Source organism: Diplotaxodon limnothrissa, linkage group LG3 (assembly GCF_057381915.1).
Source record: "Diplotaxodon limnothrissa isolate DT_005_m linkage group LG3, D_limnothrissa_male_GT1.1, whole genome shotgun sequence".
NCBI classification, from domain to species: Eukaryota; Metazoa; Chordata; class Actinopteri; order Cichliformes; family Cichlidae; genus Diplotaxodon; species Diplotaxodon limnothrissa.
In genome coordinates this window covers 1,924,402-1,951,303 of record NC_140598.1, presented here as the reverse complement: position 1 = coordinate 1,951,303, position 26,902 = coordinate 1,924,402, and the positions used below count along the sequence as shown (strand labels likewise).

General features: G+C 41.5%; 3 protein-coding genes across 6 annotated transcripts in view; all 3 read left to right on the top strand.

The window, feature by feature from the left end:
- LOC146634253 (NACHT, LRR and PYD domains-containing protein 3-like) overlaps window positions 1-26,902 on the top strand; it is a 675,133-nt gene that overhangs the window by 262,218 nt on the left and 386,013 nt on the right. Inside the window, exon 3 of one of the 4 annotated variants that reach the window (XM_085375199.1) lies at window positions 24,631-24,653. The exons of the other annotated variants lie outside the window; for them this stretch is intronic. Coding sequence (XP_085231325.1) covers window positions 24,631-24,653 — 23 coding nt within the window. The remainder of the gene's footprint in view (window positions 1-24,630; window positions 24,654-26,902) is intronic. 4 annotated transcript variants of the gene reach the window in all.
- On the top strand, window positions 9,115-11,520 carry LOC146634265 (zinc finger MYM-type protein 1-like). The gene is made up of 3 exons (XM_085375721.1): window positions 9,115-10,173; window positions 10,598-10,712; window positions 10,920-11,520. Exons 1-3 carry the CDS (start codon window positions 9,188-9,190, stop codon window positions 11,445-11,447), a joined length of 1,629 nt encoding a protein of 542 aa, XP_085231847.1. The 5' UTR covers window positions 9,115-9,187; the 3' UTR covers window positions 11,448-11,520.
- Window positions 12,817-20,410, top strand: LOC146634264 (complement C1q tumor necrosis factor-related protein 6-like). The gene is made up of 3 exons (XM_085376153.1): window positions 12,817-12,966; window positions 19,838-20,024; window positions 20,133-20,410. The coding sequence occupies exons 1-3, from the start codon at window positions 12,817-12,819 to the stop codon at window positions 20,408-20,410; spliced, it is 615 nt and encodes a 204-aa protein (XP_085232279.1).

Here is a 26,902-nt window from a genome sequence, read left to right as displayed (position 1 = left end):
GACTGCAGGTTTCAATCTTATAAACAGGACATTTGCATAATGACTGAAACCACTGAAGGAACAATGGGCTGGGAGGTCAGTTCCTTCATCTTAATTATGCAAATTCTGATCAGTGGTCTTTGATCAGTGGGTTTTGGTCAGTGGTTGTTGATCAATGCACACAGAGCTCCGCGTCTGGGTCCTCCTTCCTCACTTCCCCACGGTTGGCCATCGTCAACCGTGACAGAATGATCCCGCCAAGCATGGACCAAGCGGCCTCTGAGGAGAGGCGGAGGGAAGTAATGGACAAGATTTATAAACTGTGTGATCTGTGGTGGTAGAAGCCCGGGGAAGTGTTGCGTCGCGCCGTGGAGAGGCGGCTGCAGGAGACGCTTTTTAAATTTCCCTGGCTGGTTGACGATCTCAAACCAATGGTCATGAACTTCTTGCTCTCAACCCTCCACTCTCCTACTCAGGCTGCTCACCAGCCCGGACAGCCGGTGGATTCACAGCCTGACCCGACGTCTACACGGAAACGACGTTTGTGCCGCCGGGGCTCCTCACTGCAGCCGGATTCCCGGACATCTCAAGTAGGGGTGGGTTTTCATGATTGATTCATCGATTAAAATCGATTCTAGCTTGGATAACGTAAAATCGATTCATTAAAATCCTGAATCGATTTTTTAATATAAATTTATTTTGCCCGAAACGCCAGAATCTCAGGTTAAACCTCACAAAATTTCTACAACCACCAAACAGCTGAAACAGTAAATGAGAGCAGGTACACGGCTTCTGCACAAAGACGTAAACACAAACTGTTTACGGATCAGAATCGCCTTTCTCACCCGACGGCACGGACACGGTCATCGGGTGAGAAAGGCGATTCTGATTCTGATGTGTCTTTTTGCGCTGATTCTAAAGCTGTTAGTTTGATGTCTCTCCAAACAATATTGACCGAACCAGCAGCAAAAGAAGATCCAAACTATGCTTCACATAAACATCGTCATGAATTCACTCTGACTTTTACTGTTTTGCTTCCACCAGGATAAAATCACACTTCATGCACAGCTCTCTCTCTCTCTCTCTCTGTACTTCAAGAACAGTTTCCCGTCTAAAAATCTGTTTCCTGCATTATTCGCTTGCTTGTTACACACAAGTCTACAGTTGTTTACAGCGCTGTCAGCCGCTGCTCTCCCCCCTTTTACTTACTACTTAAGAAAACCTCATTTCTGCTGTTCAATACTGAACAAATTTAAACTTTTTAAAATTATGCAAAACTGCAAAACCCTGTGTCTCTAAAACCTCTGTAACTTTGCTCTGCTTCACTTCAGCAGCATCAGGTGATGTTCATGTGTTGATTAATGATTTTCTTTTGTTTTTGATCTACTGCAGAATGTTTTTATAAAATCCAGGCCAGGAAAATCGCCTTCATGTTTTTGTTTTATCCTCAGCTTCTTTGACACAAAGGCCTCTGCTGTGATGCTCACACATTTGACAAAGTCTCACAAGTGTCAGCTTTCTTTTATAGATATAAAAATATGGAAATGTACTGATGCATGTATAACAGTCGATCTTCTGTTTTTCGACTGCAGTTAGTCCAGAATGCTGCTGCACGCCTTTTAACTGGCGCTCGTAGATACGAGCACATCACCCCAGTTTTATATTCACTTCATTGGCTGCCCGTGCATTTTAGGATCCATTTTAAGCTGCTTTTATTTGTTTTTAAATGTTTGTCCAATGCTGCCTCTCTGTACCTCTCTGAGCTTCTTCATCCATACATACCTTCACGGTCCCTCAGGTCGGCAGACCAGCTCCTCCTGAGCGTGCCCAGGACTAATCGTAAGCTCAGAGGGGATCGGGCGTTTGCTGTGGCAGCACCAAAACTGTGGAATGAGTTGCCTTTACATGTTAGACAGGCACCTTCCTTATCTGTTTTTAATCACGTCTTAAAACATATTTATTTACCTTGGCTTTTAGCACAGCAGGACTTGTTGATGTCTCTTAATATGTTTCTTATTAATTATATTATTTTTAATTTTAAGATATTTTATATGTAATTTAAACTGTTTCCTCTCCGTTTTACATTTGTAGCACTTTGGTCAACATTGTTGGATGGAAAGTGCGTTATAAATAAAGATGCTATGCTGTGCCATCCTGTTACTTTACCATTATATATTTCACCAAGTAATTCTTCTCAGTCTCAGCTCTGTTTCCTCGATTGAAAGCCTCTGATACCCAGCCACACAGGAAGCTTCTTTCTCACTGCTCATTTCAGCTAATTTGCATACTGAGTCATATCTCAGGAAGTTACCGTGACAAGAGATATTTAAATCTTACTACATTATTAAATTATTTTCTTCCTAGGGTAATCACTAGTTTTGCTCCATCGACACAAGAGCACTTCCAATTCACTATTTTAAAACTACTTTAAGCTTTTAATCACTTTTCATTTTCACCAATGTCACTCCCCTGTCATGAAACTTTCCTGAGTTATTCCTCAAGTTCAGGGTTTAAGTGTGTTCACACTACTTCAACACTGATAAACAGACTCACATGCTCAACATGCTGTCTAATCCTCATGAGCTCTCTTGTATTTGTAAGCTTAATGCATTTTCTGTTTGTGTGTGTGATTTTGTATATTTCTTTTTTGCAGTGTTTCAGACTCCTTCACAATTTTCCAACATAAGCAGTCTGTTTTCTCTTTCCCAAGTTTACTAACCCAAATTGTGATTTCCCACCTTAAGTAACAGCACTCCTTATCTTCAGCCAGGAGAGCTCACTTGTCAGGTTTAGTGACACATGGCGCTGTAAACAATTCAACCAGAATCTTGACCTAAACGTTTCAAGTAATGTTAACCTATAACTTTCTTCTGACCGCTGCATGTGGAAAATTGATCCAGGTCTGCTTTTCACCTAAAAATACCAAAACTGAGACATTTTCATTATTATCATCGGTGCTTAAATGACCCACTTCTCTCTCCGGCCCGAAATACCAATTTATTTCATGTATTCACCTTGCGTTCATGTTATCTGGTCATGTCAATTGAGTGTAAGCTGCTTCTTCATTGCATATGTATTTTTATAATCAGGTTTAATTCATGCCTCTCTGCACTGAGCTCTGGATTCAAACGATCTCACTTCTGATTCTTTCCAAAAATAATTTCAAGGTCAAGGTCAAATTTATTTTTGTAGCACATTTCAAACAGCCGATGCTGCACAAAGTGCTTAACAATATAAAAATGGTATTAAAAAGCAACAATGTAATACAATAATAACAATAAAAAACAATATTAGGGCAATAAAAGAATTAAAGTAATAACTAAACTAATTCAAATAAGAGCAAAATGCTTGGGTCATAGTGTGTTAAAAGCCAGGGCATAGAAATGTGTCTTTAGTAGTGATTTAAATTGCTCAAGTATTTGTGCAGATCTAATATTTAAGGGGAGACTATTCCAAAGTCTGGGACCTGCATCAGAGAAGGATCTATCACCACGGGATCTGAGGTTAGTCCGTGGGATGGACAGCATTAGTTTTGAGCTGGACCTCGTGGTTTTTCCTGGAGCATAGGCAGAGAGGAGCTCAGACAGGTAAGGAGGGGCTCGGGCGTTAAGTGACTTAAAAACAAAAAGTAAAAGTTTAAATTGGATCCTGTAGGCGACAGGAAGCCAGTGTAGAGAAGCTAAAACTGGGGTTATATGCTCTCTCCGTTTGGTACCAGTTAGCAGGCTACCAGCTGCATTTTGGACCATCTGAAGACGATGGATGGTGGCCTGATCTAGACCATAATACAATGAATTGCAGTAGTCCAATCTGCAAGTAAGGGAAAGGTGAATAACACGCTCAAAGACGTTAGCCGGGAGGTATGGCTTTACCTTGGCTAGCTGTCTTAACTGAAAGAAGCAGGACTGAACTACTGCACTCACCTGCTTATTCAATTTAAAAGAACCATCAATGTAGACACCGAGCTTTTTACATGTGTTTTACAATACGAGGAAAGGGGCCCAGAGTGCTGTCGATATGAATAAAGTTGCCAAAAATGACAACCTCAGTTTTATTTTCATTTAGCTTTAAAAAATTTAATGACAACCACTGTTTGACATCATCAGCGTAATAAGAGCTGCGGATGGTCTGACCCTGCTTTTAAAGGTAGATAAATCTGCAAATCATCAGCAAAACAGTGAAATGAAATGCTGTACCGCGAGAAGATGGAGCCCAATGGCAACAAATAGAGTGCGAACAGGGCAGGACCCAAAATAGAGCCTTGAGGTACACCGTATTTAAGAGGGGCTATTCTGGAGTTATGGGGGCCCATATTGACATGAAAAGACCTTTCTGACAAATAGGACCGAAACCACTGGAGGGCAGATCCTTTTAGGCCAGCATGAAATTCTAACTGTGATAACAGGATCCAACAATAAAAGGGCAGCAGGGCTGCCAGAGTCCAGAGTTAAAAGAATATCATTAAAAATCCTTAAAAGTGCCGTCTTAGTGCTATGTAAAACCAGATTGAAATTTTTCAGAGATCATATTAAGGTGGGCCTGCAACTGTAGGTAGACCACTTTCTCCAAGACTTTAAAAAGAGAAGGAAGCTTTGAGATAGGCCTGGAGTTGGACAGAACAGGTGGGTCGAGGTTATTTTTTTTTAAGAAGAGGCTGAACTATAGAATAGAATAGAATAGAATAGAATAGAATAGAATTCAACTTTATTGTCATTGCACATGCACAGGTACAGGGCAACGAAATGCAGTTTGCATCCATCCAGAAGTGCTTTAGTGATATAGATATATTACAATATATATTAGCAATAATATAGATATGTAAGTATATTACAGAAATGGGTCTATTATGGTATGTTATAATGTACACGGTATGAAGTATGTTGTGAATATTCTATAACTATAGGTATGTACAGGCTGTAGTGAGTACAAGCTATGTACAGGATATGAACAGGATATAAATATGAAAAACTATACAGAATATGAAATAAATAACTTTACAGAATCTGAGATATACAGCTATACAGAAATGGGAACTATGCAAGTTGTAAACAGTTGTAGGATTAAAGATTACTGAATGTACAGAATGATTATTTACACAGAGCTATACAGTAGTGCAGTTAAGATAAGTGAGGGTGTAGATAGTTTCTACAGAGGCTATATAAAGTGCCAGTGGTTGTGAGTGGTGGTTCAGTCCATGTTATTATTGTGTTTGAGGGTACAGTTGTCCATTGTGGGGGTGTGTATGTTCAGTCCATGAGTTTAACGTGGGTCAGATGTCAGGAGGCAGAGTTCAGGAGTCTGACAGCTGTGGGGAAGAAGCTGTTCCGGTACCTGGTGGTCTTAGTCCGGAGGCTCCTGTGGCGCCTCCCAGAGGGCAGGAGGGTGAAGAGTCCATGTGATGGGTGACTGGGGTCTTTGATGATTTTCCCAGCCCTTTTCAGACACCGCTTCTGAAAGAAACTCCGTCCCGGGTCTGGTCCGTGGATCGGGTTTCCCCGAGGCGTGGGCGTCTATAAGCAGAGTTTTGTCTTTACCCTATAAGATTCAAAATTATTCTTAAGTAACACTCAGCAATATATTCTCAAGTAACACTCAGATATGCCGTCAGCGGGTTAGTTACGACGTCGGGAGCAGTTAGGAGAACAAAGTGATACAGAGACTGTTCAGGTTGCTTTCCCAAAATCAACTCAACGTTTTATTCTTTTGTGCAGCAGTATTTATAGGCAGAAAGTTCGTGTGTCAACAAGTTTCAAGTTAAAACCATATAAGGAAGGTCCCCCAGCTCTGAAAGAGGCCTTCTACACTCGTATCTCAACATACCTTTGACAGGTCCGTTAAACACTAAACAGTTAGAATCCTTTGTTCTACAATTGCAGTAAGATGCACTCTCAAGGCCTATAAATCTTATACAGAGGTCTCCTACATCCGTGAGTTCTGACACAACCCAGATGGTCTTCACATAAACATCTTCTGCAAGGGAGTGATAAGTAAAAGAGTGATTTGTTGGTGTTTTCCCTCCAACCTTAGTATCTACTTTCACACCATAAAATCTTGAGTTGACAAAGCAAGAGAAAATGATGGTTAACATAAAGAGCCTTGTTGAGTCACAGAATCTTCTGTCTAATATCATCAGAAAAGCAAAAAAAAAAAAAAATACCCAGTAAATGCTCCCATAATACTAAAATATCTAACAGCTTCCTGTAGATGTCTTTTATGGCAGGAAGTGGTGCTCCGGCGATGCGCTGGGCAGCTTTCACGACCCTCTGCAACGCCTTCCGGTCCGAGGCAGAGCAGTTCCCGTACCAGACTGTTATACAGTTGGTCAGGATGCTCTCGATGGTGCAACGATAGAAGTTCACCAGGATGTCTGAGGACAGGTGGTTCTTCCTCAGAGTCCTCAAGAAGAAGAGGCGCTGGTGAGCCTTCTTGACCAGCTTGGAGCAGTTGGTCGTCCAGGTGAGATCCTCGGAGATGTGGACTCCCAGGAACTTGAAGCTGCTCACACGCTCCACAGCCGTCCCCTTAATGTGGATGGGTGGATGTGGGTCAGCATTCCTCCTGTAGTCCACGATGAGCTCTTTGGTCTTCTCGGTGTTAAGCAGCAGGTTGTTTGTGTCGCACCACTCAGCCAGACGATCCACCTCCTCCCTGTAGGCGGCCTCATCGTTGTCACTGATGAGGCCAATCACCGTGGTGTCATCTGCAAACTTAATGATGGTGTTGGAACCATCAGCAGGTCTGCAGTCGTGGGTGAAGAGGGAGTAGAGGAAAGGGCTCATCACACAGCCTTGTGGTACACCGGTGTTCATTGTGATGGTAGATGAGCAGCGGTTATCCAGCCGGACATGTTGGGGGCGGTTGGTCAGGAAGTCCAGTAACCATTTGCAGATGAGGGAACTGATACCCAGGTCTGTCAGTTTCCTGATGAGTTGTGAGGGGTGGATTGTATTGAATGCTGAACTGAAGTCTATAAACAGCATTCTGGCGTAGGTGTTGTTGTTGTCCAGGGGTGAAAGGACAGAGTGCAGTGCGATGGAGACTGCATCCTCTGTGCTCCTGTTCTGGCGGTATGCGAATTGGTGGGGGTCCAGGGTGGGGGGGAGACAGGATTTGAAGTGTGCTAGGACCAGCTTCTCTAAGCACTTAGTGATGATGGGGGTGAGTGCTACTGGGCGGTAGTCATTGAGGCAAGATGGGTTGGAGTTTTTGGGTATCGGGACGATGGAGGTGGATTTGAAGCAGGCCGGTACCACAGCGTGGGCCAAGGACAGATTGAATATGTCTGTGAGCACTCCTGCAAGCTCCCCAGAACACGCTCTAAGAACACGCCCGGGGATGCCATCAGGACCTGCAGCCTTGTGGACATTGAACCTGCTCAGCACCGCTCCTACATCGGTGGGGGAGAGAGTCAGAGGTTGGTGGTCTGGCGTCATGTCTGCTTTGGTTGTGGTTGTGGGGTTCCCTCGCTCAAAACGAGCGTAAAAGTTGTTGAGCTCGTTGAGGAAGGAGACATCAGAGGATGCGGGGGAGGGTTTGGTGGTCCTGTAGTCTGTAATGGTCTGGAGTCCTTGCCACATGCGTCGGGGGTTGGAGTTGGAGAAGTGTTCTTCTACCTTCTTTTTGTAATGGTGTTTGGCTTTTTTGATGCCCTTCTTTAGATTAGCCCTGGCTGTGCTGTAGGCGTGTGCATCTCCTGACCTAAAGGCGGTGTTGCGGGCCTTCAGGAGGAGACGAACATCCCGGTTCATCCAAGGCTTCTGGTTGGGGTACATGGTGATCTGTTTCTGGGTGGTGACACTGTCTGTGGTTTTGGAGATGTAATCCAGTACAGATGAGGCGTACTGGTCCAGGTCTGTGTGGGTGAACATATTCCAGTCTGTGTTTTTAAATCTGTCCTGGAGCACTGCGTCTGTCCCCTCTGGCCACACTTTAATTGTCCTCACAGCAGGTTTCACACGTTGGATGAGTGGTGAATACCTAGGTGTGAGGAACAGGGAGAGATGGTCCGATTGTCCAATGTGGGGGAGGGGTGTGGCTTTGTAGGCTCCAGCCAGGTTGGAATACACATGGTCTAAAGTCTTGTCTCCTCTGGTGTGGCAGGAGACATGTTGGTGGAATCTGGGGAGGACTGTCTTTAAGTTGGTGTGGTTGAAGTCGCCAGCAACAATAAAAGCAGCCTCGGGGTGTTTATTCTGGTGTTTGTTAATGGCTGCAGAAAGTTCTTTCATGGCCAACCTAGCATTAGCGTCGGGGGCAGTGGCGGCTGGCCCATAGGGGGCGCTCGGGCTCCGCCCCCCCAAATGTGGAGGAGTAAAAATATATATTTTTAAAAAATTCATCAATGATAGTTTTACTATGTGTGTGCCCATATACAGCCAGGCGTATTTTAACATTTTCACCAGCTGACTCATTAAAGTTCAACCAACAAACGGTGTTTTTCTTCTTCTGGGGCGCTCGTCAAAGCGCCCTTGATATGCAGCGAAATAGCCTATCATTAAATGGTTGCCAGGGGAAAATAATAAATATTTGACCTATCAGCGTCGCTGAATTAAATGGTTTGGGGGCGCTTAAAATTGCGCCCCTGCAGAAAACGCGCGAAGATTTGCTGTTCTAGAATTTTACCTCAGTCAGTAGCCTAAGTGAGCTATAAGGTCAGAGAGAGACGATGGCAGCGGTATTGTTAACGGTTGAGGCACAGCCTCCCCCAAATTCGGTTAGATCGCTTCTAACCTACCCTTTTGCCAGAAGGACAATGGCAGAAAAACTGCAAGTTAAAGAGTTGGGACCTGACAAGCCCGAAATTCAACTAACCCAGGCAACGAAGGAGAAGTCAAAAGCATACAACAGGACTTTTTGTCGGAGTTGGTTCCAGCGCAAGTCGTGGCTGACAGGCTGTGGAACAGCTAATGCACTTTTTTGTTTCCCGTGCATACTGTTCAAAAGTGACAAGTGTGATTTGACGTGGACACAATCTGGACAAACCGACTTAAAGCACCTCTCCGAACGAATCAAGAAACATGAAAGCTCACGAGTTCATATGGACAACAGTGTAAAGCTAGCTGTGCTAGGGAAAACTAGCATAGCGGCGCAGCTAGATGATGGACATCGGATTGCTTTAAGAAGGCACAACGAAGAGGTAGATAAAAACCGTCATATTTTATCTAAAATCATCGATTGTATTAAGTTTTGTGGTGCTTTTGAGCTAGCAATGCGGGGACATGATGAAAGTGATTCCTCAGACAATCCAGGGATTTTTAGAGGTTTAGTCGACTTGATGGCATCAATTGATCACGACTTGAGGCAACACCTTGAAAATGCTACTGTATTTAAAGGCACCTCGAAAACAGTCCAGAACGAGATCCTGGATTGCATGTTGGCAGTTCTGAGAGAAAGGATCGTGGAAGAAGTAAAGGCAGCGAAGTTTTTAGCCATTCAAGCTGATGAAACCACTGACATTTCTACACACTGTCAGTTAGTCATGGTGCTAAGATACATTGACCAACGAAACCGTATTCAAGAGCGTTTTTTTGAATTCATCAAGCTACCCAATGCTTGTGCAGATGCAATAGCCAGTGCCTTATCGGAGAGGCTGCGCTTCATCCTCCCCCAGGGACAAGAGAGAAAGTTGATCGCCCAGGCCTACGATGGGGCCGCTGTAATGAGGGGTACCACTGGAGGAGTGCAGCGTAAGATACAGGACATTTATGCTAACGCTCACTACGTACATTGTTATGCCCATCAGTTAAACCTGGTAATGCAACAAGCAACCTCCCACATCCCTCAAATCAGTCACTTTTTTTCCGACATAGCAGGATTCGCTTCTTTTTTTACTAAATCGAGCAAGAGGACTGCAGTGCTTGACGAGGTGGTGGCGCACCGACTTCCAAGTGCATCGGCAACCCGTTGGAACTTCAACAGTCGTGCTGTGAATACAGTGTATGAACATAAAGACGATCTGGTGAGGTGTTTTCAGACCATCCGTAACAGTGAAGGATTTGATGCCCCTACAAAGAGAGATGCCGGTGGTTTCGTGAGAATGCTGGAAGACGAAGCTTTCTGTTTTTTCCTGGCCTTGTTTCACAAGATAATGCCACATGTAGACATGCTGTATAACCACCTACAGAAGAGAAACATCGATTCTGTCACCATCGCAGGGATCACCCAGACATTCATCAGCCGCATGCAGGCTATCAGGTAGGCATAAAAGCATAAATATGTAACCTAGAATAAATGTTAATTATCTATGCATAGATTCTATCAAATTCTCTGCATATATTCTGTGTTCTGTGACTTAAATGTTTAATGGAATTCAGATAATTTTGATTTATATCAGCCTTTGAAGTAATTTTATGAAAAATATTTGATTAAGTATATTTGATGAAGTATATTCCCAGTAATGATTTGATGTAGCCTATACCATAGGCTATTTCCTGAAATTATGGCCAGGGCCTTTATTTACTTGCACTGGTTTTCCCCCAGCCATTAAACCAGGTCCGGTTATTAATTAAATCCGGTAATTCCCGGTAATTAGAACACAACCTTTGTTTGGTTTGTGTTTGGTTAATATATCCCTATTCAGTTTTCAGAAGCCATTAATGAAACTTATGTATTGGATCAGGGAGGCACTTCCTAATCTGGTTGTGGATGAGGAGTACAGGGGACCTGTTCAAGACCCACCCACAAAGAGACGGAGAACATTGGGGGAAGACAGGCAACACCATTTGGCACTGGAGGTAAGCACTAGCTGCTTGGTCTGATTTAAATCGGATCATCAGATAAAATCTAATGACGATGCTGTCAGATGTCATTTGATATAGTGGTCATGACTGTTTTGTTTTGTTATGGACAGATTTTTTTTTTCAGAATAATGATTAACATGAGACATGTGCCAAAGTCTTACCACTGAATCTAACTCTTACCAATTATATATTATTGGATAGGTGTGCGACACCATTATGAGCCATGCCAAGGAGAGGTTTTCTTTCACCAAGCACCTTGTCAGCGCCACTCTGTTGCAAGGAGACTTGTTCCAACAACACAGCAAAAATTTTCCAGATGCAGCACTACAAACCACAGTGGAAGCCTATCCCTCATTGGACAAAGCCAGACTTAAAACAGAACTGTCCCTGATCTACGACAACGAGGAGTTTCAGAGTTGTAGTGGTGCGCTGGCGCTCTATCAGGTTCTGATGGAAAACAACCTTCAAGACACATTCACCGAAACTGTAAGTCTTCTTAACATCCTCATCACCACACCAATGACAACATCAGAATCGGAGAGGTGTTTCTCTACTTTAAAGAGGATAAAAACTTTCCTGAGAAACAATATGGCTCAGGATCGGCTCAACGCTCTGGCTATGCTGTCCATAGAGAAAAAACTCACACAAGAACTTCCTGATTTCAACACCAGGGTCATCGAGAAATTTGCCACTCAGAAAGACAGACGAGCAAAGTTCTTGTACAAATAAGAACCCTTAACCATATTTACTCTCTTTCTCCATCCCTCTCTCTTTCTCTCTTTAGCCCACCCCCCCAATCAGTTTACAGTTGTTGTTTTCAATAGTTATTTTTCATTCATTCAAAAAAAAAAAAAAAAATCTGTTCATGTTCATTTTTACAAATCTATACAAATGGCCAGAATATGGTTGTTCATTTTTACAAATCTATACAAATGGCCAGAATATGGTTGTTCATTTTAAATTTAAATTTAAATTGTGTTGTTTGATGTACTCATTAAATGGGTCATTTTAGTCGATATCATAAAAATTGCCCCCCCTGAGATTTTTTTCAGGAGCCGCCACTGGTCGGGGGGGATATACACGGCAGTGAGTATGATCGAAGTGAGTTCTCTGGGGAGATAATAAGGTCTGCATTTGACCATTAAAAACTCCGCATTAGGTGAGCAGTGACTCTCAGTAGTAGTGGAGTTCATGCACCAAGCATTGTTAATATAAATGCACAAACCTCCACCTCTGGTCTTGCCGGAGTCATCTGCTAGCCTGTCGGCTCGGTGTGTGTGGCGTCCTGCTAACTCGATAGCATTGTCCGGGCAGCTGTTGTTCAACCATGTTTCGGTGAAAAACATGACATTTGAGTCCATAATCCAACTGTTGTTAGTGATGGAGAGCCGTATCTCATCCATTTTGTTTGCCAGAGAACGGACATTGGCGAGGAAAATACTGGGTAAAGGCAGCCAGTGTGGTGTTAGCTTTAGCTTAGCCCGTAGCCCTCCGCGCCTACCTCGCCTTTGTTTACGGTCTCGGCGCCGTCTGCGTGCACTTCCGCCCGGCCGGGGAGAGTGGGCAGCCTCCGGTGTTCTGGAGATCTCTGGGATGAGTCGGAGATCGGCGATAAAACTGTTGGAGTTGTGAGTCCAGATGTCCAGAAGCTCTTGTCTGCTGTAGGTCAGCAACGCACAGCAATTCTGGCCGAATAATCCGGTTAAAAGTAGATAAAAAAAACCGCTAAATAGCAGATTCTGGAGAGACACTGAGCCTCGCGTTGTTCACGCGCCGCCATCTTGAATCTATGTTTCCAGTTCAAAGTTTTCTCTGAATAAAAATAATTTCATGGAGATCAAATTTGCTCTTATTTACACTGAACACGTGTTGACCTGATTTACTGTCAGTTAACAATCATTGATAGTTGTTTTCCTTGTAGTCTATCTTGAAGTCATGAAGATTACATTAGTCATTAATTCACTAGAATTACTTATGCCCTCAGTTATCGTAGGGTTAGTGAATCTAATGATACAGCGACCTCCCCTTTGTACTGTTTAATATAAAAGTCAGTCAGGGTTGCAGATGACACAGACACGGTTGAGTTTTCACTGACAGAATGGAGATCATGGTGTTTTTCTCGCTGTTGCTTCTGGCCTGCTCTGTTTCCACCAATCCGATAGACGCAGATATTGAAAATCATGACCAGCAGATTTCAAACCAACAACCCTCTCTACAGGATATCCATGATGTGCTCAGAGAGCTGACCGCCTTCAGAATGACTCATGATTCTTCTTCTTCTTAGTAGTAGTAGTAGTACTGATGGCTCGAGTATTACCATGGATGTAAATAGTAGAATACAGCAAACACAAAACATATATTAGACTCAGTTCATGTGAGAAGTCAAGTAGGAAGTCACTAAAGCAGGAGTAAGCTACATTGATGCTGCTTCTTTTTAGTGAGAAAATTATATCCGTGCTTTCTAAATCAATATAATGCCCCCGCAATCTGCAAGTTTGCAGATTGTTTTAAAGAAATGCACATAAACACATCCAAAAATATTACCTCCTTTGTGGAGGTAATGAACTGACTGCAACTGTGTTCAGAAAACAGTACAGCACGCATAAATCAGTTTACTCTGGGCCTAATTTCTGTGAACAAATTTTTCTGTATTTGTGCTGTAGCGTCACCTGCAGACAGAAATGAACAAATTCTACTCAGTTGTTTGGTAATAATCTGTGTATGAACTATGGTACATAATCAGGTCCCTGCAGCTATTTGACACACGGGTCACCTGATCAACCAACAGAGCTACAGCAGCATCGTTACAGCCATTATTCATCCTTTGCGTGCTGATCAGAAAGTATGAGTCCATATGGTCGTCCTGCTCTAACAAGTGAGCAGACAAGTAGTGTGGTGACAACTATCATTTACATGCAGTCGTTGTGCACCCAGCACCTGTAGGAGGTGTGGTCCTGTGGCTGTGCAGTGTGTGAGGTGTAGGATGAGGGGACGTGGAGGAGATCACCGCTCAGTGTAGCATGAACAGAATGAGAGTCACAATCACTTTCTTACTTACAGATAAAAACATGTGAATCACTGTGTGCTGTCAGTGAGATTTTTTATTTTGCATTTTTCTCAGAACAGGAAGCAAAGCTGCAGACTGAGATCGACCAGCTGAAAGGGCAACTACGAGGTACTGTGTGTGAAGCTGAAAATAGAAATATTTTAAATCTATATGTCTGCCACAATCACATTTATATAATTGATGTTTGACATCAAAGATTCGATTGACCAGATTAGTATTTATGTTTGAATGTGTTAATGTTAGACACTGAAACTAAAACCTACTCTGATCAGCTCAACATCACGAGCTGACTGGAATGTGTTACAGTTTGAAGACACAACACTGCTCGAACTCTCATTTCTGTGAATGTTTGAAGCTTTATTTGTGCTGTAGCGCCACCTGGGCCCTATTTCAGGAAGCCGGTTTAGAAAACTCAGAGTGAAAAACGATACTCAGGGTTGAGTAACCCCGAACTGTCCAACTCGGAATATTCGGTTTCAGAAAGGCTGATAACAAGTAGTTCAGTCAACGCGGAGTTGCTTTAACCCCAAGTTAAGCGCGCGCACGAGTTTACATAAAGCCCTGATTAGTGGAGCACAGATTAAGCGAGTCACCATGGAGACGGAGGGAAAGAAGGCGCGGTCAACGTATCTTACAGCGCTTGAGGCTGAAATTCTGATGCAGAAAAAAAGTAACACAGCCTCAGCTGCAAAAGAAAGGGAGCATGCATGGCAAAACATAGCCGACAGAGTCAATGCGTGAGTGTTAATTTAAACATTGATCTAGGGATTTCCACCCATTTAACACGTTATTTATTATATTTTATTTTTTATTTTATACATTTTATTTTGTGATGTGATGTGAGCGCAGGTGCAACCCAACAGGCCCCAAACGTTCCTGGCAGCAAGTAAAAATGAAATATAAAAATATAGTCCAAACAGGTAAGGTGTAATTGTATTATGAGCCATAGTGCTTGGTCTGTTTGTCCCATGTAAATCAATTGCAGTTAGAGGCTACATTAATTTTCTTTCTGTAAGCACTTATTGAAATTATCTGAGCACATTACAAGTACATTGCTTACTCTGTATGCTCAAATGTGACCCGTTATGGCCACTAGAAAAAAAACGGAGGCCCGAAAAACAGGTGGGGGTCCTCCACCACCACCACTCACAGAGGCTGAGCAGTTGGCCCTCAGCCAAAACAGTGGGCGCCCTGTGGCCGAAGGCATCTCTGCGGGGACATCCTCTGAGGCAATAACCCCGCAAGACACAAGTGCCTACATAAGAGGTAAATTCAAAATAATACATGATGTGCATACATCCTTTCTTCACAGTCACCTTTGCAGTGCTACTCATTCATCTGATAAACTCTTTACCATAATGAATTACTTTGTAGTGAAGTTATTTTCCTACTGATTTTGCCTTCCCTCAGTCTTGGTTGTCTTTGAGAGCATAATGACAATGAAGTGTAAGGTGATTGGTATGTTTGTTAATTGCCATTTGGTCCCTTGTAAGTTATAAGTGACCTGTATAAACCTCATATTCTATCAGTTGATGGTGATGGTGTACTGCATCTGGTGCAGCCTCCTGTTGAGCCAGACCAACATGCAGTTGTGAGTACTCTTAATACTCCACAGCAGGGGCGGAGCGTGGGGGTGGCTTACTGGGCTTAAGCCCGGGTTGTTTTGTCAGAAGCCCGGGGTCTTTTGGAGTGTAATTTTTTCATAGTTAGATGCCTGGCTGACAACTGTATAAAACAAAAAGTACACACAATATTCGAAGCACATAGTGCACACTGTGGGAATTTACGACTGTGCGTGAATCCCCCCTGATATTGGTATGATCCGAGCTCAGGCACTAAGTGACTGAGCGAGGGGGCGGGGCAGCTGCTGCCTGTGTGCGCTGTTGGAGAAACGGAGCCAGCCATACTAAGGAGAGCTTAAGTTTGACCAGTTACCAAAGAAAATCATTCATACCGTACCAATAATGTAAATATGACGGTGCATCACGAAAGATTGATATCAAACTGATCACTTGACCAATATTACGTTACTTGCTCTTCAAGTGAATCAACAAATGGCGAAATGAAAAGCCGAACAAATGCTATTTTTTTTAGAGAGTCTTAGCTTACGTGTGTTTATTTCATATTTTCAGTTCTTACCCTCCCCGACTAATTCGGTTTCAGTTATGTACTGAAATATAAGAATGGACATTAGAGGCTTCTTTCAAAGAAAAAACTCAGGTAAATGTTATTTTATATATTATGCTTTGTATGTTGTTCAGTATATTTCTATGCAAAACAAGAGGGATTTCAGTACACAGCAGGATATTCACATTTGTAACCAGATATTTACACTTTAGGGAGAAAACATAAAACATTTTTACTGTACAACATCAATTTAGAGTAAACTTTTGTTTTAGATAAATATTGAAATATCTTTTGAATTAGTTAAATGTCAGAATAAAGAGAGACAGAGCTGTCTATTTTTTATCACTTTGATCAAATGTAGGAGTACATGTACATTAAGTTTATTGTTAATTAGTAAGAAACTCCAGACGATTCGATTCTGAGCTGAAGAAGCTTCTGATTGGTTAGTAGAGTCCATGTGAGTAAACTGGTGGCACAGCTGTGGATGCATATAAGGCAAAACACAGAGCCTGTTTCTTTGACATGGGAAAATCAAGAGATGTCAACCAAAACACCAGGAAAAGAACTGTGGAGCTCCATAAGTGTGGCTCAGTTTGAATACAATTTGGTGCCATTTGCTATTAAGAAATACAGATAGTTTCTCTCTTTACTCTTAAAGTTAACAAATATGTTTTTTATATTTATCAATCTAAAAAAATAAACATTTAGTCTGATTTGATGTTACAATTAAAAAGTGTTTGTGTTTTGATCTGAACAGTACATAAATATGTGGTTTCAACTGTATATTTGATGATTGTCAGCACAAAGAGGGAGAGAGAGGAACAGAGATTGAGATGGAGAATGAGGACAGAACAGAGATGAACAAGAGCAGGTGAGACACACATGTTAGTCAAATGGTCATTTGCCAAAAGTATCATCGTATCACAGGTCCTCATGTATCTCGTACCTAGTGTTTCTTTTTAGGTTTGCTATTTTTCAAATTCTATATTTATTAAGTTATGCAGGCTTGTTCGCACAACAAGGATAAATAATTATATAAACTTTTCTCAATCTAAATATTGTACTTTGGTAGAATTAAAAAAATAAGTGTAGTGCAGGTCTATGATGATTTTTAGTGCTGCTATCATCTAGTTCTGATTCTGGTTCTGTCTTGGTTAAGTCCTCAGTAGTCCTGATTTTGAACTGTTGTAGTCCTGTTTTAATTCTGGATCAGTTCTGGGTCTGGTTGAATTGGGGTTTAGTCCTCGTGTCTTGATACAGCCCCGACTTTGTTCTGCCTTGCTGCTTAATTAAAAAACTAGTTTAAGATGTCCTGCACATGTGATATATATTTTTCCCTATATGAAGTCATTCTTTCTTGAACAAAACTCAAAACAGAGCCAATTAATCTTTCAGTCATTTCTAAACCCCCCCCCCCCCCCCCCCAAAAAAAAAAAATACCACATGCATACTACCCTTTAGGGCTAAGCCCCAGGTGTTTCAAATGTCTGGCTCCGCCTCTGCTCCACAGATTATATGAGTTTACAGTAGAACAGCAATGTTGGTAATTTCTTTACTGCAGGAAAATAATGAAGAAACATTGACAGCTGTTACAGAGGAGGAAGCAACAGAGACACTTTATGAGGTTTACATCTTTTAATACTTTGTGTACAGGAAATACAGGCGACCAATAAAGCCAGTTGAACAAAAAATCTGTTTATTCTTCTTTCAACATGTTGAGGTGATGGGTCAAAAGAAATGATTGTGACATATGGTGTCTCTGACTGTACTTCCATCTTGTATGTCCGTGGGAGGGTCAGGATGTTCATAGTTTGGATCACTGCTGATGTTTGGTTCAGAAGGACAGTATTCTCCTCTAATTGTGGCAATGTTGTGAAGAATCACACATGCCACAATAATGTCACATGCCCTTTCTGGGGTGACCCTGAGTCTTTGCAGGCACTGGAACCGGGCCTTAAGCATTCCGATAGTCATTTCAACTCTGGCTCTTGTCCTGCAATGAGCCAGATTATATCGCTGCTGTGGGCCCGGTTCAGGGTCAGGGTAAGGGGTAAGCAAATAGGGTAAACATGGATACCCCCTATCACCAAGCAAGTAGCCAGTGAACTCTCCTAAGACAGAAGGATGCACTTCAGTTCAAATGTCCCTGTAGCAATTGGTCCTTATATATTTTAAAGTATTTTCAACTCACCATGTCCAAATTTTGTGCTCAGTGTACATTCACGAAAAATTCGTGAGTCATGGACAGAGCCTGGCCGCTTGGCTTCCACATTTGTCATAATGTTGGCAGCATCACATATGATCTTCACAGTGCAGAGAACACAAATTAGCATCCATTACTATAATGAAATAATTTGTTAGTTTGAAATGCTACAGGGAACTATGTACCTGTACATTAATGCTGTGGAAAGACTTCCTGTTCACATAGTCTCCTTCATTTACTGAAGGAGCAATGATTGGAATGTGAGTGCCATCTGTACAGCCAATCACGCCTGGGAACCGTGAGAATAAATGTAATATTTAAGTAGTAGTTCAAATATCACCACATCATGAATTAAGTTTTGTTCATCCTGATACCTGCAATTTTGTGGCATCCCTCTTTGATGAATCTTGTGGGTCTATGACCGGGGAACACCACAGACGAGTACAGGAGACGTTTCAGTGCAACTGTAACATTCCTGACTGCCCGACAGACGGTAGCCTTGGAAACGTGCTCAGCGTCACCAATATTATACAGAAAGCTCCCGTTTGCAAAAAACCGAAGTGCAATACAAATAATATGTAATGAACTGAGAGCATGTCCGCGATGTGTCACATGAGCAATATTAGGCCTGAGGATGTTATTCAAATGAATTATAGATTGTGCTGAGAAACGGTAACGTTCGCACAGAAAATCATCAGGAAATGATAAAATGTCCAAACGCGCTCTAATCACTCTCTCCCGGCGGAGAGCTCTGTGGAGAATTTGGGCTTCACGATCTACTGGCTCTTCAAGGAAGGGGCACGCCATGTCTGACACTTCCTACAGTCAGGTTTCTGACACAGAGGCGGAGAACGTCAGGGTTAGTTGAAGTAAACCTGCTAGGGGGCAGGTTAGCTTCACGGAGTGTGTCGTCATAGTGACTCACTCAGTATTAATCTAAACTCGCTTTGTGAAACCGAAAACCCAGAGTTTTCGTTAACTCAGGGTATACTTACTCAGAGTTTGCACTAAACCGGCTTCCTGAAACAGGGCCCTGCAGACAGAATCCAAGAAACTTGACTGACCTGTTGAACTGATCTGTGTGCAGATACTTTACCCACAGTTTGGTGGATGAACATATGTCAGTGATGTGCATCTACATATAAACAAACTGTCCAGAAGAAGAATTTTGTAGTGCAGCATGTAGTGTTTCTAACTGTCAGCATGAACTAAAAACATGAAAATATCAAAAGATAATTTATTTACCAAATATGATTTCTGGAACATGTTTACTATTTGAAACTACAGCCAGCCTTAACTTATTCATAAAAAAATTCAATATCAAAAAATGCGATAACAAAAAACTGGAGCCGTGTTTGTAGTTCTAATAATGTGGGAACAGGAGAGCGAGTAGAGGATTAGTATGATTGTCTGTGATTAACAGAGGTGTTGTTTACAGGTGTATCTCCACTTTGTGCAGGTCATTAAAGTGACTTTAAGCTTCAGAACACACATTAAGTTCATTACTGGATCTAATTTTAAACACAGTTTGTTGTCTTGGCAGAAGCTACAAAATTACTTCCTGTCTGATCTAAAGGACGAGTTTGAAATTTGATTGAATCTATTTTTGAGGTTCCCAGTTTCCAATCACAGAGTTTGATTTCGTCAATGAAATAATTTCAGCTGTCAAACATTTCTTTCATTGGAGATTAAAGTTTTTGTCATGGTCACTTCTTTGGGAAGAGTCTAACTCTAAAACAGAAAGTTTTAAATAATGACATTTCTCTCTCTCTCTCAGCCACACAGGTGGCTTTCTCAGCCTTTCTGATGAATCAAGGTACTGGATATACTGGACCCTTTCCCACTCTGTTTACTCTGATCTTCAAACGTGCTGTCACAAACATTGGAAATGCCTACAACCAACACACAGGTAATAACACTGAATGTCACTTCTCAGCTATGTTGATGTCAGGCTGATGTTCCAGATGTTCTAACAGCTGATTTTCCTTTTAACATGACAAAAACAAATGTCCCACAGGTATTTTCACGGCACCAGTTAGAGGAGTCTACCACTTTGACTGGAAAGTGTATGGAAAGGAAAACATTCAGGCCGGTGCTCTGTTGTACAGGAATGGAGAGAAGATTTCTATTGCATATGAACTGCCAACATCTGGTGGTGTGAGCGCCTCTAATGCAGCCTCACTGCTTCTACAGGCTGGAGATCAGGTGTCTGTACGTCTCTCGGCTTATTCAAGGATTTATGAAAATCCAGATAATCATACCACCTTCAGTGGTCATCTGCTTTTCACCATGTGAGAGTTGTGACAGCTCCAACACTTCCTGTTTGGACTGTCTGCTGTGATGCTAGAAGTAAATCAGAAAGTAAATCACCTGCTGGAATCAGTTTCTTGCTCTCTCTCTCTTTCTGGCTGGGTTCTAGTTTCGTGTTTATTTGTTTCTACTTCTCTGATTCTACTGACTCAGATAATTTACTTCTTTTTGTCTTTGATTCAAATAAATCCAGTTAAATGCGCAGTGATTCTCTTCTCCTTGTCCTTTGCATGACTCTTCATAAAGTGCTGCTCCTCCATTAGGTAATGACTATTTTCTATAAGTTGGTAAACTGCATTGTTTTTTATTGGCTCCACTGTCCTGTGTTGGTCAGTCTGTTATTTTGGTGACTGCTGGCCCACATGTTTGCTTTTAACTGGAGTCTTTCCTGTTAAGTTTAGCAAAATCCAACAGTTCCTCTTTTTTCTCTTCTTTCAAAATCATGCAGGTATTTTTCTTAAACACTTAACAGATGTTAAACTTAATCTGACTATCATGATAAAAATGTAAACAGCTGATTTAGTTTGATATAAAAATGTGTGTCAGTGCTGTGGAGAAATTTCTAGAAGCCGAAATGTTTCCTTATTTGTCATCTGCATCTGAATCCAAATCCAGACACAGATAACTGACTGTAAACTTACTCGGATTCATTTCTTTCAATTCTTTAGTTTCAAAATAAAAGCTTAATTGAACGAATGCTGTTGATTTCTTTATATGTGTTTCATACATAGAGCAGAGATCAAACCTACACCTACACGTGCTGGGAGTTACTATCACAGGTAAAGTGACACCTGGTGTTTAGAACAAAGAGCTGTTTTTAAAACATCATCTACAGTAATGCTGACAGCTCTGTGAGGCTGAACTCTGATGTGATCAGGGCTGTGACGAGCACACCATCAGTTACATTATGATCTCAATAAACACCTCAAACAACAGCATGAATGAAAAAATAAGCAAAAAATTTGGTTCCATAAATATTTGATCAGTTTTCTGATAAATGACTGGAGATAATTTCAAAAAGTGCATTTTGGGTAAATGTTCAATGGTCATGTTACCATGTTAGACAGATGGATGGTGGAACTAATAACCATGTGGTTCCTCCTCCTTTTAGAGCACAAAATAGTGATTATTTAGGACAGGACAGACAGGAGATATAGGACAGGAAAAACCTGAACTTTAACAAAGAAAACTATGAATCCAAAACTCAGAATGAAAACACACCCTAAAGCAAGGCTAATATTCAAACTGTGCAATCTAAAGTAAGAGTCTCGTTCGGCACCACGTTTCAAAGATTTTATAAAAACTTCAATTTTGTCTGAATTTAGAAGCAGGATATCAGAGGTCATCCAGACCTTTATGTATTTAAGTCATGCTGTACTATACTGGCCTCTATAAAACAATATAAACAGAAAATAACCACTAAGAATATATATTTATTCCATAACAGCTCCACCCTTTTTCATCTTTACTAAAGAGAGACGACATAATACCTAAGTTATCCCCTTAACTTTACTTGCATGTGAGAATAATAGCTAAGAATTTAACCAAAGAAATCATACTAAACAAAATGAAACCTTTCACTTGCCCAAACATATATGTCATCCGTCCCCTCAACGGGTTGTGTATTTTCAATGGTCCCTTATTATTGTGGCATAATTGCTTCTATCCAACAAATAAATCAAACAAATAAGTGAAGCTCTAAGACAGCACCTTTCGTCTACACCGGGCTGTGAGCTGTCCTACCTTTATTTCCTAACACCCCCTTTTCACCCAGCGTCACAGTTTAAACCCACTTCTGACTTCCCTCACTGCTCACGGTAAAATCCAAACAGATATAATTAGCTTTTCCTAGTAAAAGGTCCTAGATTACTTTTGTCAATCTGTGGAAACAGTCTCTATAGAGTTAAACAGTTTCCTCTTTAAAATTACTCCTGGTTTCTAAGCACACAACTTACAGTTCACTTAATTTCCCTTTGCCCCCTTTAACGGGTAGACCATATCCAGCATGACCACCACCTCTGTCTAATGAGCTTTTTGACCTTCTTTACAATTCAAACAACTAATCTTCTGGGACGGGCAATTTTCTGAGATCTACGCTTCTTTTAGGTCACATCCGTGCCCCCCTTTATTGGCCAGATCTGTTTGGTCTGGTGCTTCCTGGATTCTGGCCAACCCCCTCGTGGTTTTGCTGTGGTTCTGGAATCTGCTCCTTCTTCTGTAAAGGACAGAAAAGGAAAACACCTCTCTGCGACGCCTCAATAATCTAATATGTTTATCCATTGTTCTTCTAGTTACTCAAAGTTGGTTCAGATTTTTATAACCGGGACTCTCTGATCTAGACGATTAGTCAAAATATTATTTATGTGTGTAAGCGATTTTACATTTACCCCTCCGCACTCTAAGCCATTTTCCTACATTTTCCTCCTATATATGAACGAAGCTTATGACCTTCACAAGACTGAGTGGCAATTCCTATGATCACAATTGCAATGTGTGTATGAAAAATTATTATAACCGCTTATTCTAGTAAAATAAATCAAAAAAGAAATCAAACATTTTCAATCTTAAAATCTTCCCTTCTTTCACAAAAGCATATGTTTCATTTAGACTGCTGTCCCACAGTTCCCCTTAAGTGTAGTACTCAGCTTCTCATGAACACAGGCATTTTATCTTCTAAACAGGATTTAATTTATTCTAATCAGTTAAGCTTAAACATGAAAACAATTATTTATACGTAAGTTTTACTGTACCTAAATTATCAAACACCCAAGTCATACACTGATCATTAGGGGTGCAACGATACTAGTATCGATATTGGACCATTCGATACAGTGCTTTAGGTTCGGTACGCATATGTATCGAAATTTTTAGTTTATTTTATCAGCTTTTCTGCTGACGATGCTGTCTGTGTTGAGAGCTCAGTAGATCTGCGTTCGACTACTCCACCTAGGCTGCACTGTCGAGCGCAGATCCACTGAGCGCAGCACAAGCTAGCAAAACAGAAGCTAAGCTCGTTGCAACATGGCAAATTGAACCTCCCCCACCCTCATTCAGATCTGGCCTTTGGAACTATTTTGGTCCAAAGGCCAGATCTGAAAAGAAAAAAGAAAACGAAAATATTCAGGAATTAGAAAAAAACATCAAATCACTAGAAGAAACCTACGCGTCCCACCAAGATCAGGAAACATTGAACAAAATACGCAAAACAAAACTAGAATTAAATGAGATAATTAATAAAAAAACAAAATTCTTAGTACAAAGACTACGCTTACAAAATTATGAACATGGTAATAAATCCGGTCAATTTCTAGCAAACCAGCTAAAAATAAATAAGGAAAAAACAACTATATGTGCTGTTCAAGATTCATCTGGGAACACAATATATGAACCGATACAAATAAACAACATTTTCAGGGATTTCTATAAAACGTTGTATTCACCACAAATAAACCCGTCTAAAAAGGAAATTGATCAGTTTTTAGACAACATAACTCTTCCAAAATTATTAGACAGTAAAGCAATGGCACTGGATTCACCACTGACACCAGGTGAACTCCAGGAAGCCCTGATAAGTATGCCCAATAATAAGGCTCCAGGTCCAGATGGCTTTCCTGCAGAATTCTACAAAGAATTCTGGACGATTCTGGCACCAGTTTTCTACAGAACGTTGTTGGAAATTAAAGAAAAGGGCAGACTTCCATCAAATATGAATTCTGCAAACATTAATCTCCTGCTAAAACCAGGCAAAAACCCTGTATATCCCTCAAGCTATCGTCCAATATCCCTTATAAATGTAGACCTTAAAATAATCTGCAAAGCTCTCTCAAAGAGACTGGAGAAAATAACCCCCCTCTTAATTCATCCTGACCAAACTGGTTTCATAAAAGGTCGGCACTCCTCAACAAATACACGCAGATTACTTAATTTGATAGACTACTCATACAGTACAAACCTAGAAACTACAATATTTTCTTTAGATGCAGAAAATGCATTTGACAGAGTTAACTGGAAATTTCTATTTGCAACTTTACACAAATTTGGTTTTGGAACCTCTTTCATTAACTGGCTAAAAATATTATATAACTCCCCAACAGCTTGTGTCAGAACAAATGACCAGACATCCTCCAGCTTCTGTCTCTTGAGGGGCACCAGGCAGGGATGCCCACTCTCCCCTTCACTGTTTGCAATTTTTATTGAACCACTAGCAGCAGCAATTAGACAGAATTCAGTAATTAAGGGCATAAAATGCAAGAACGTGGAACATAAAATCAGCCTTTATGCGGATGATGTGTTACTCTTTCTCCAAAATTCACAAACCAATATCTCTGGGGTGATTGAATTGATAAAGTATTTTGCAAGAATATCAGATTACTCAATTAACTGGTCCAAATCTACAGTCCTACCGATTAATTGGTCCCTCCATAATTCCTCTTCTACACCACTGCAATCAGGAAATATAAAATATTTAGGTATTAATGTTTCTCCCAAGCTTGCAGATCTAACTAAATTAAACCATATCCCACTTTTAAAGAAGGTAGAAGGCGATCTGGCTAGGTGGAAATGTCTACCCATATCACTCATGGGAAGGGTTGCTGCTATAAAAATGATGGTCTTACCAAAAATAAATTATTTTTTCTCAATGATCCCAACTAAACCGCCACAAGATTGGTTCAGATCTCTAGATTCATGTATGTCCAAATTCCTTTGGAAAAATAAACCCCCACATATAAGCTTAAAAACACTACAAAAGACCAAGGATAAAGGAGGATTAGAACTACCTAACTTTCAGCACTACTTCTTCGCCAACAGCCTTCAGTTTATCTCAGGATGGCTAAAACACACCCTCTTAGATGAACCTTGGCTAGATGTAGAACAAGCACTTTGCAATAATCTAGAGATCTCAGACCTACCATTTATCAGCTCAAACATCCAACGACATGAATGCTTTAAAAGCATCAACATCAGCTCTTCTCTGACAGCATGGTGGGAGTTTCTAAAATTGACAGAGTCTTCATTAATCTCATGCAAACGTACACCTATCTGGAAGAACCCTGACATATTACAGAACAATAATATGATCAACTTTTCAGATTGGAGTGGTAAAGGAATCAAATATTTAGAACATATACTAGAAGGAACAGAATTTATTTCATTTGACAGACTAGTTACACAATATGGGATCAACAAGAAAATATTTTTAGAATATCAACAAATTAAATCCATAGTAAAAAGGAAATTTAAACCGGGTCAAGTTGAACTACAAACACCACCAAGTGTGGTTCAATTTCTTACTCTTAAAACCCCCAAATTACTATCCAAAATATACAGAATGCTTTCTAAAACAGATGAATCAATATCACTTCCTACTGCAAAATGGGAAGCGGATTTATCAGTTAACTTAGACCTAAACTTCTGGTCTCAGATTTGCTTAAAAACCTTTCATCTAATTAGAAATCCCAGTCTTCAATTAATTCAATACAAAATATTACATAGAGTGCACTATACAGGTCATCGGATGTTCAAGATGGGCTTTTCGTCTACCAACAACTGCTCACACTGCCAAACCAATTCACCGGACAATTATATCCACGCTCTTTGGTTCTGTCCACCAGTTCAGAAGTTTTGGCACGAGATATGTGAAGACTTATCAAAGTGTCTGAAATGTAACATTCCAACTTCCCCCTTAGTGTGTTTGTTGGGCAGCTTAGATAATGTCACTACAGATAAGAATATAGCCCATATGGTTTTCACTGCCCTATGCATAGCCAAGAAAACTGTCCTCATGAACTGGAAAAATAAAAACAATCTTAATTCTAACCAATATAGAAATTATCTATTAGATTACATTAGTCTTGATACAGCCTCTGCCACCACATCAGATCAATTGCTCTTGGCTCCTTTGATTAGCTCCATCACCTAGTGGTGGTGGTGGGGTCATAGTTTGGTCCCACCTTCGCTGTTGTGATTGGTGTGGGGGTAAGGACAGGCTTAGGGCGTCGGGGGGTTCCCCGGAGGCATCTTCCTTGGGGGACTCAACCCGGGGTAGCAGTCATGGCCTATTAGGGGCTCTGTTGGCTCTTAGGTGACTGTTTCCTCGTGGCTGCATGCAGCGGGGCTAGGGGAGGGTCTGTGCTGACGGACGTGGGTTACTGACCTGGTAGCCTGGCTGCCCCTGGGTGGGTCCGGGATGGGCGTGAGGTTTGGGGGGCGCTCCGTCTCTGGGCTGGGGCCCTGGCCGGGCCTCGGGGCCTTGGGTCCTGGTTGGTGTGTTGCCGGGGTTGTGGGCGGGTGGGTGCATGGGGGCCCAGCCCTGGCGCAGGGTGCCGCCGGTGCGTCGAGCCACCTGGGGGGCTCTTCAACTGGTGGGGGAGATTGTCACATCTTGCAGGAGCTTTCCTCTCTTCAGGAACTCTCTCTGCAGGAGGGGGAGATACAGGAGAGGTGGAGGAAGATCTCAGCCTGGGCGTCTGTTGTTTT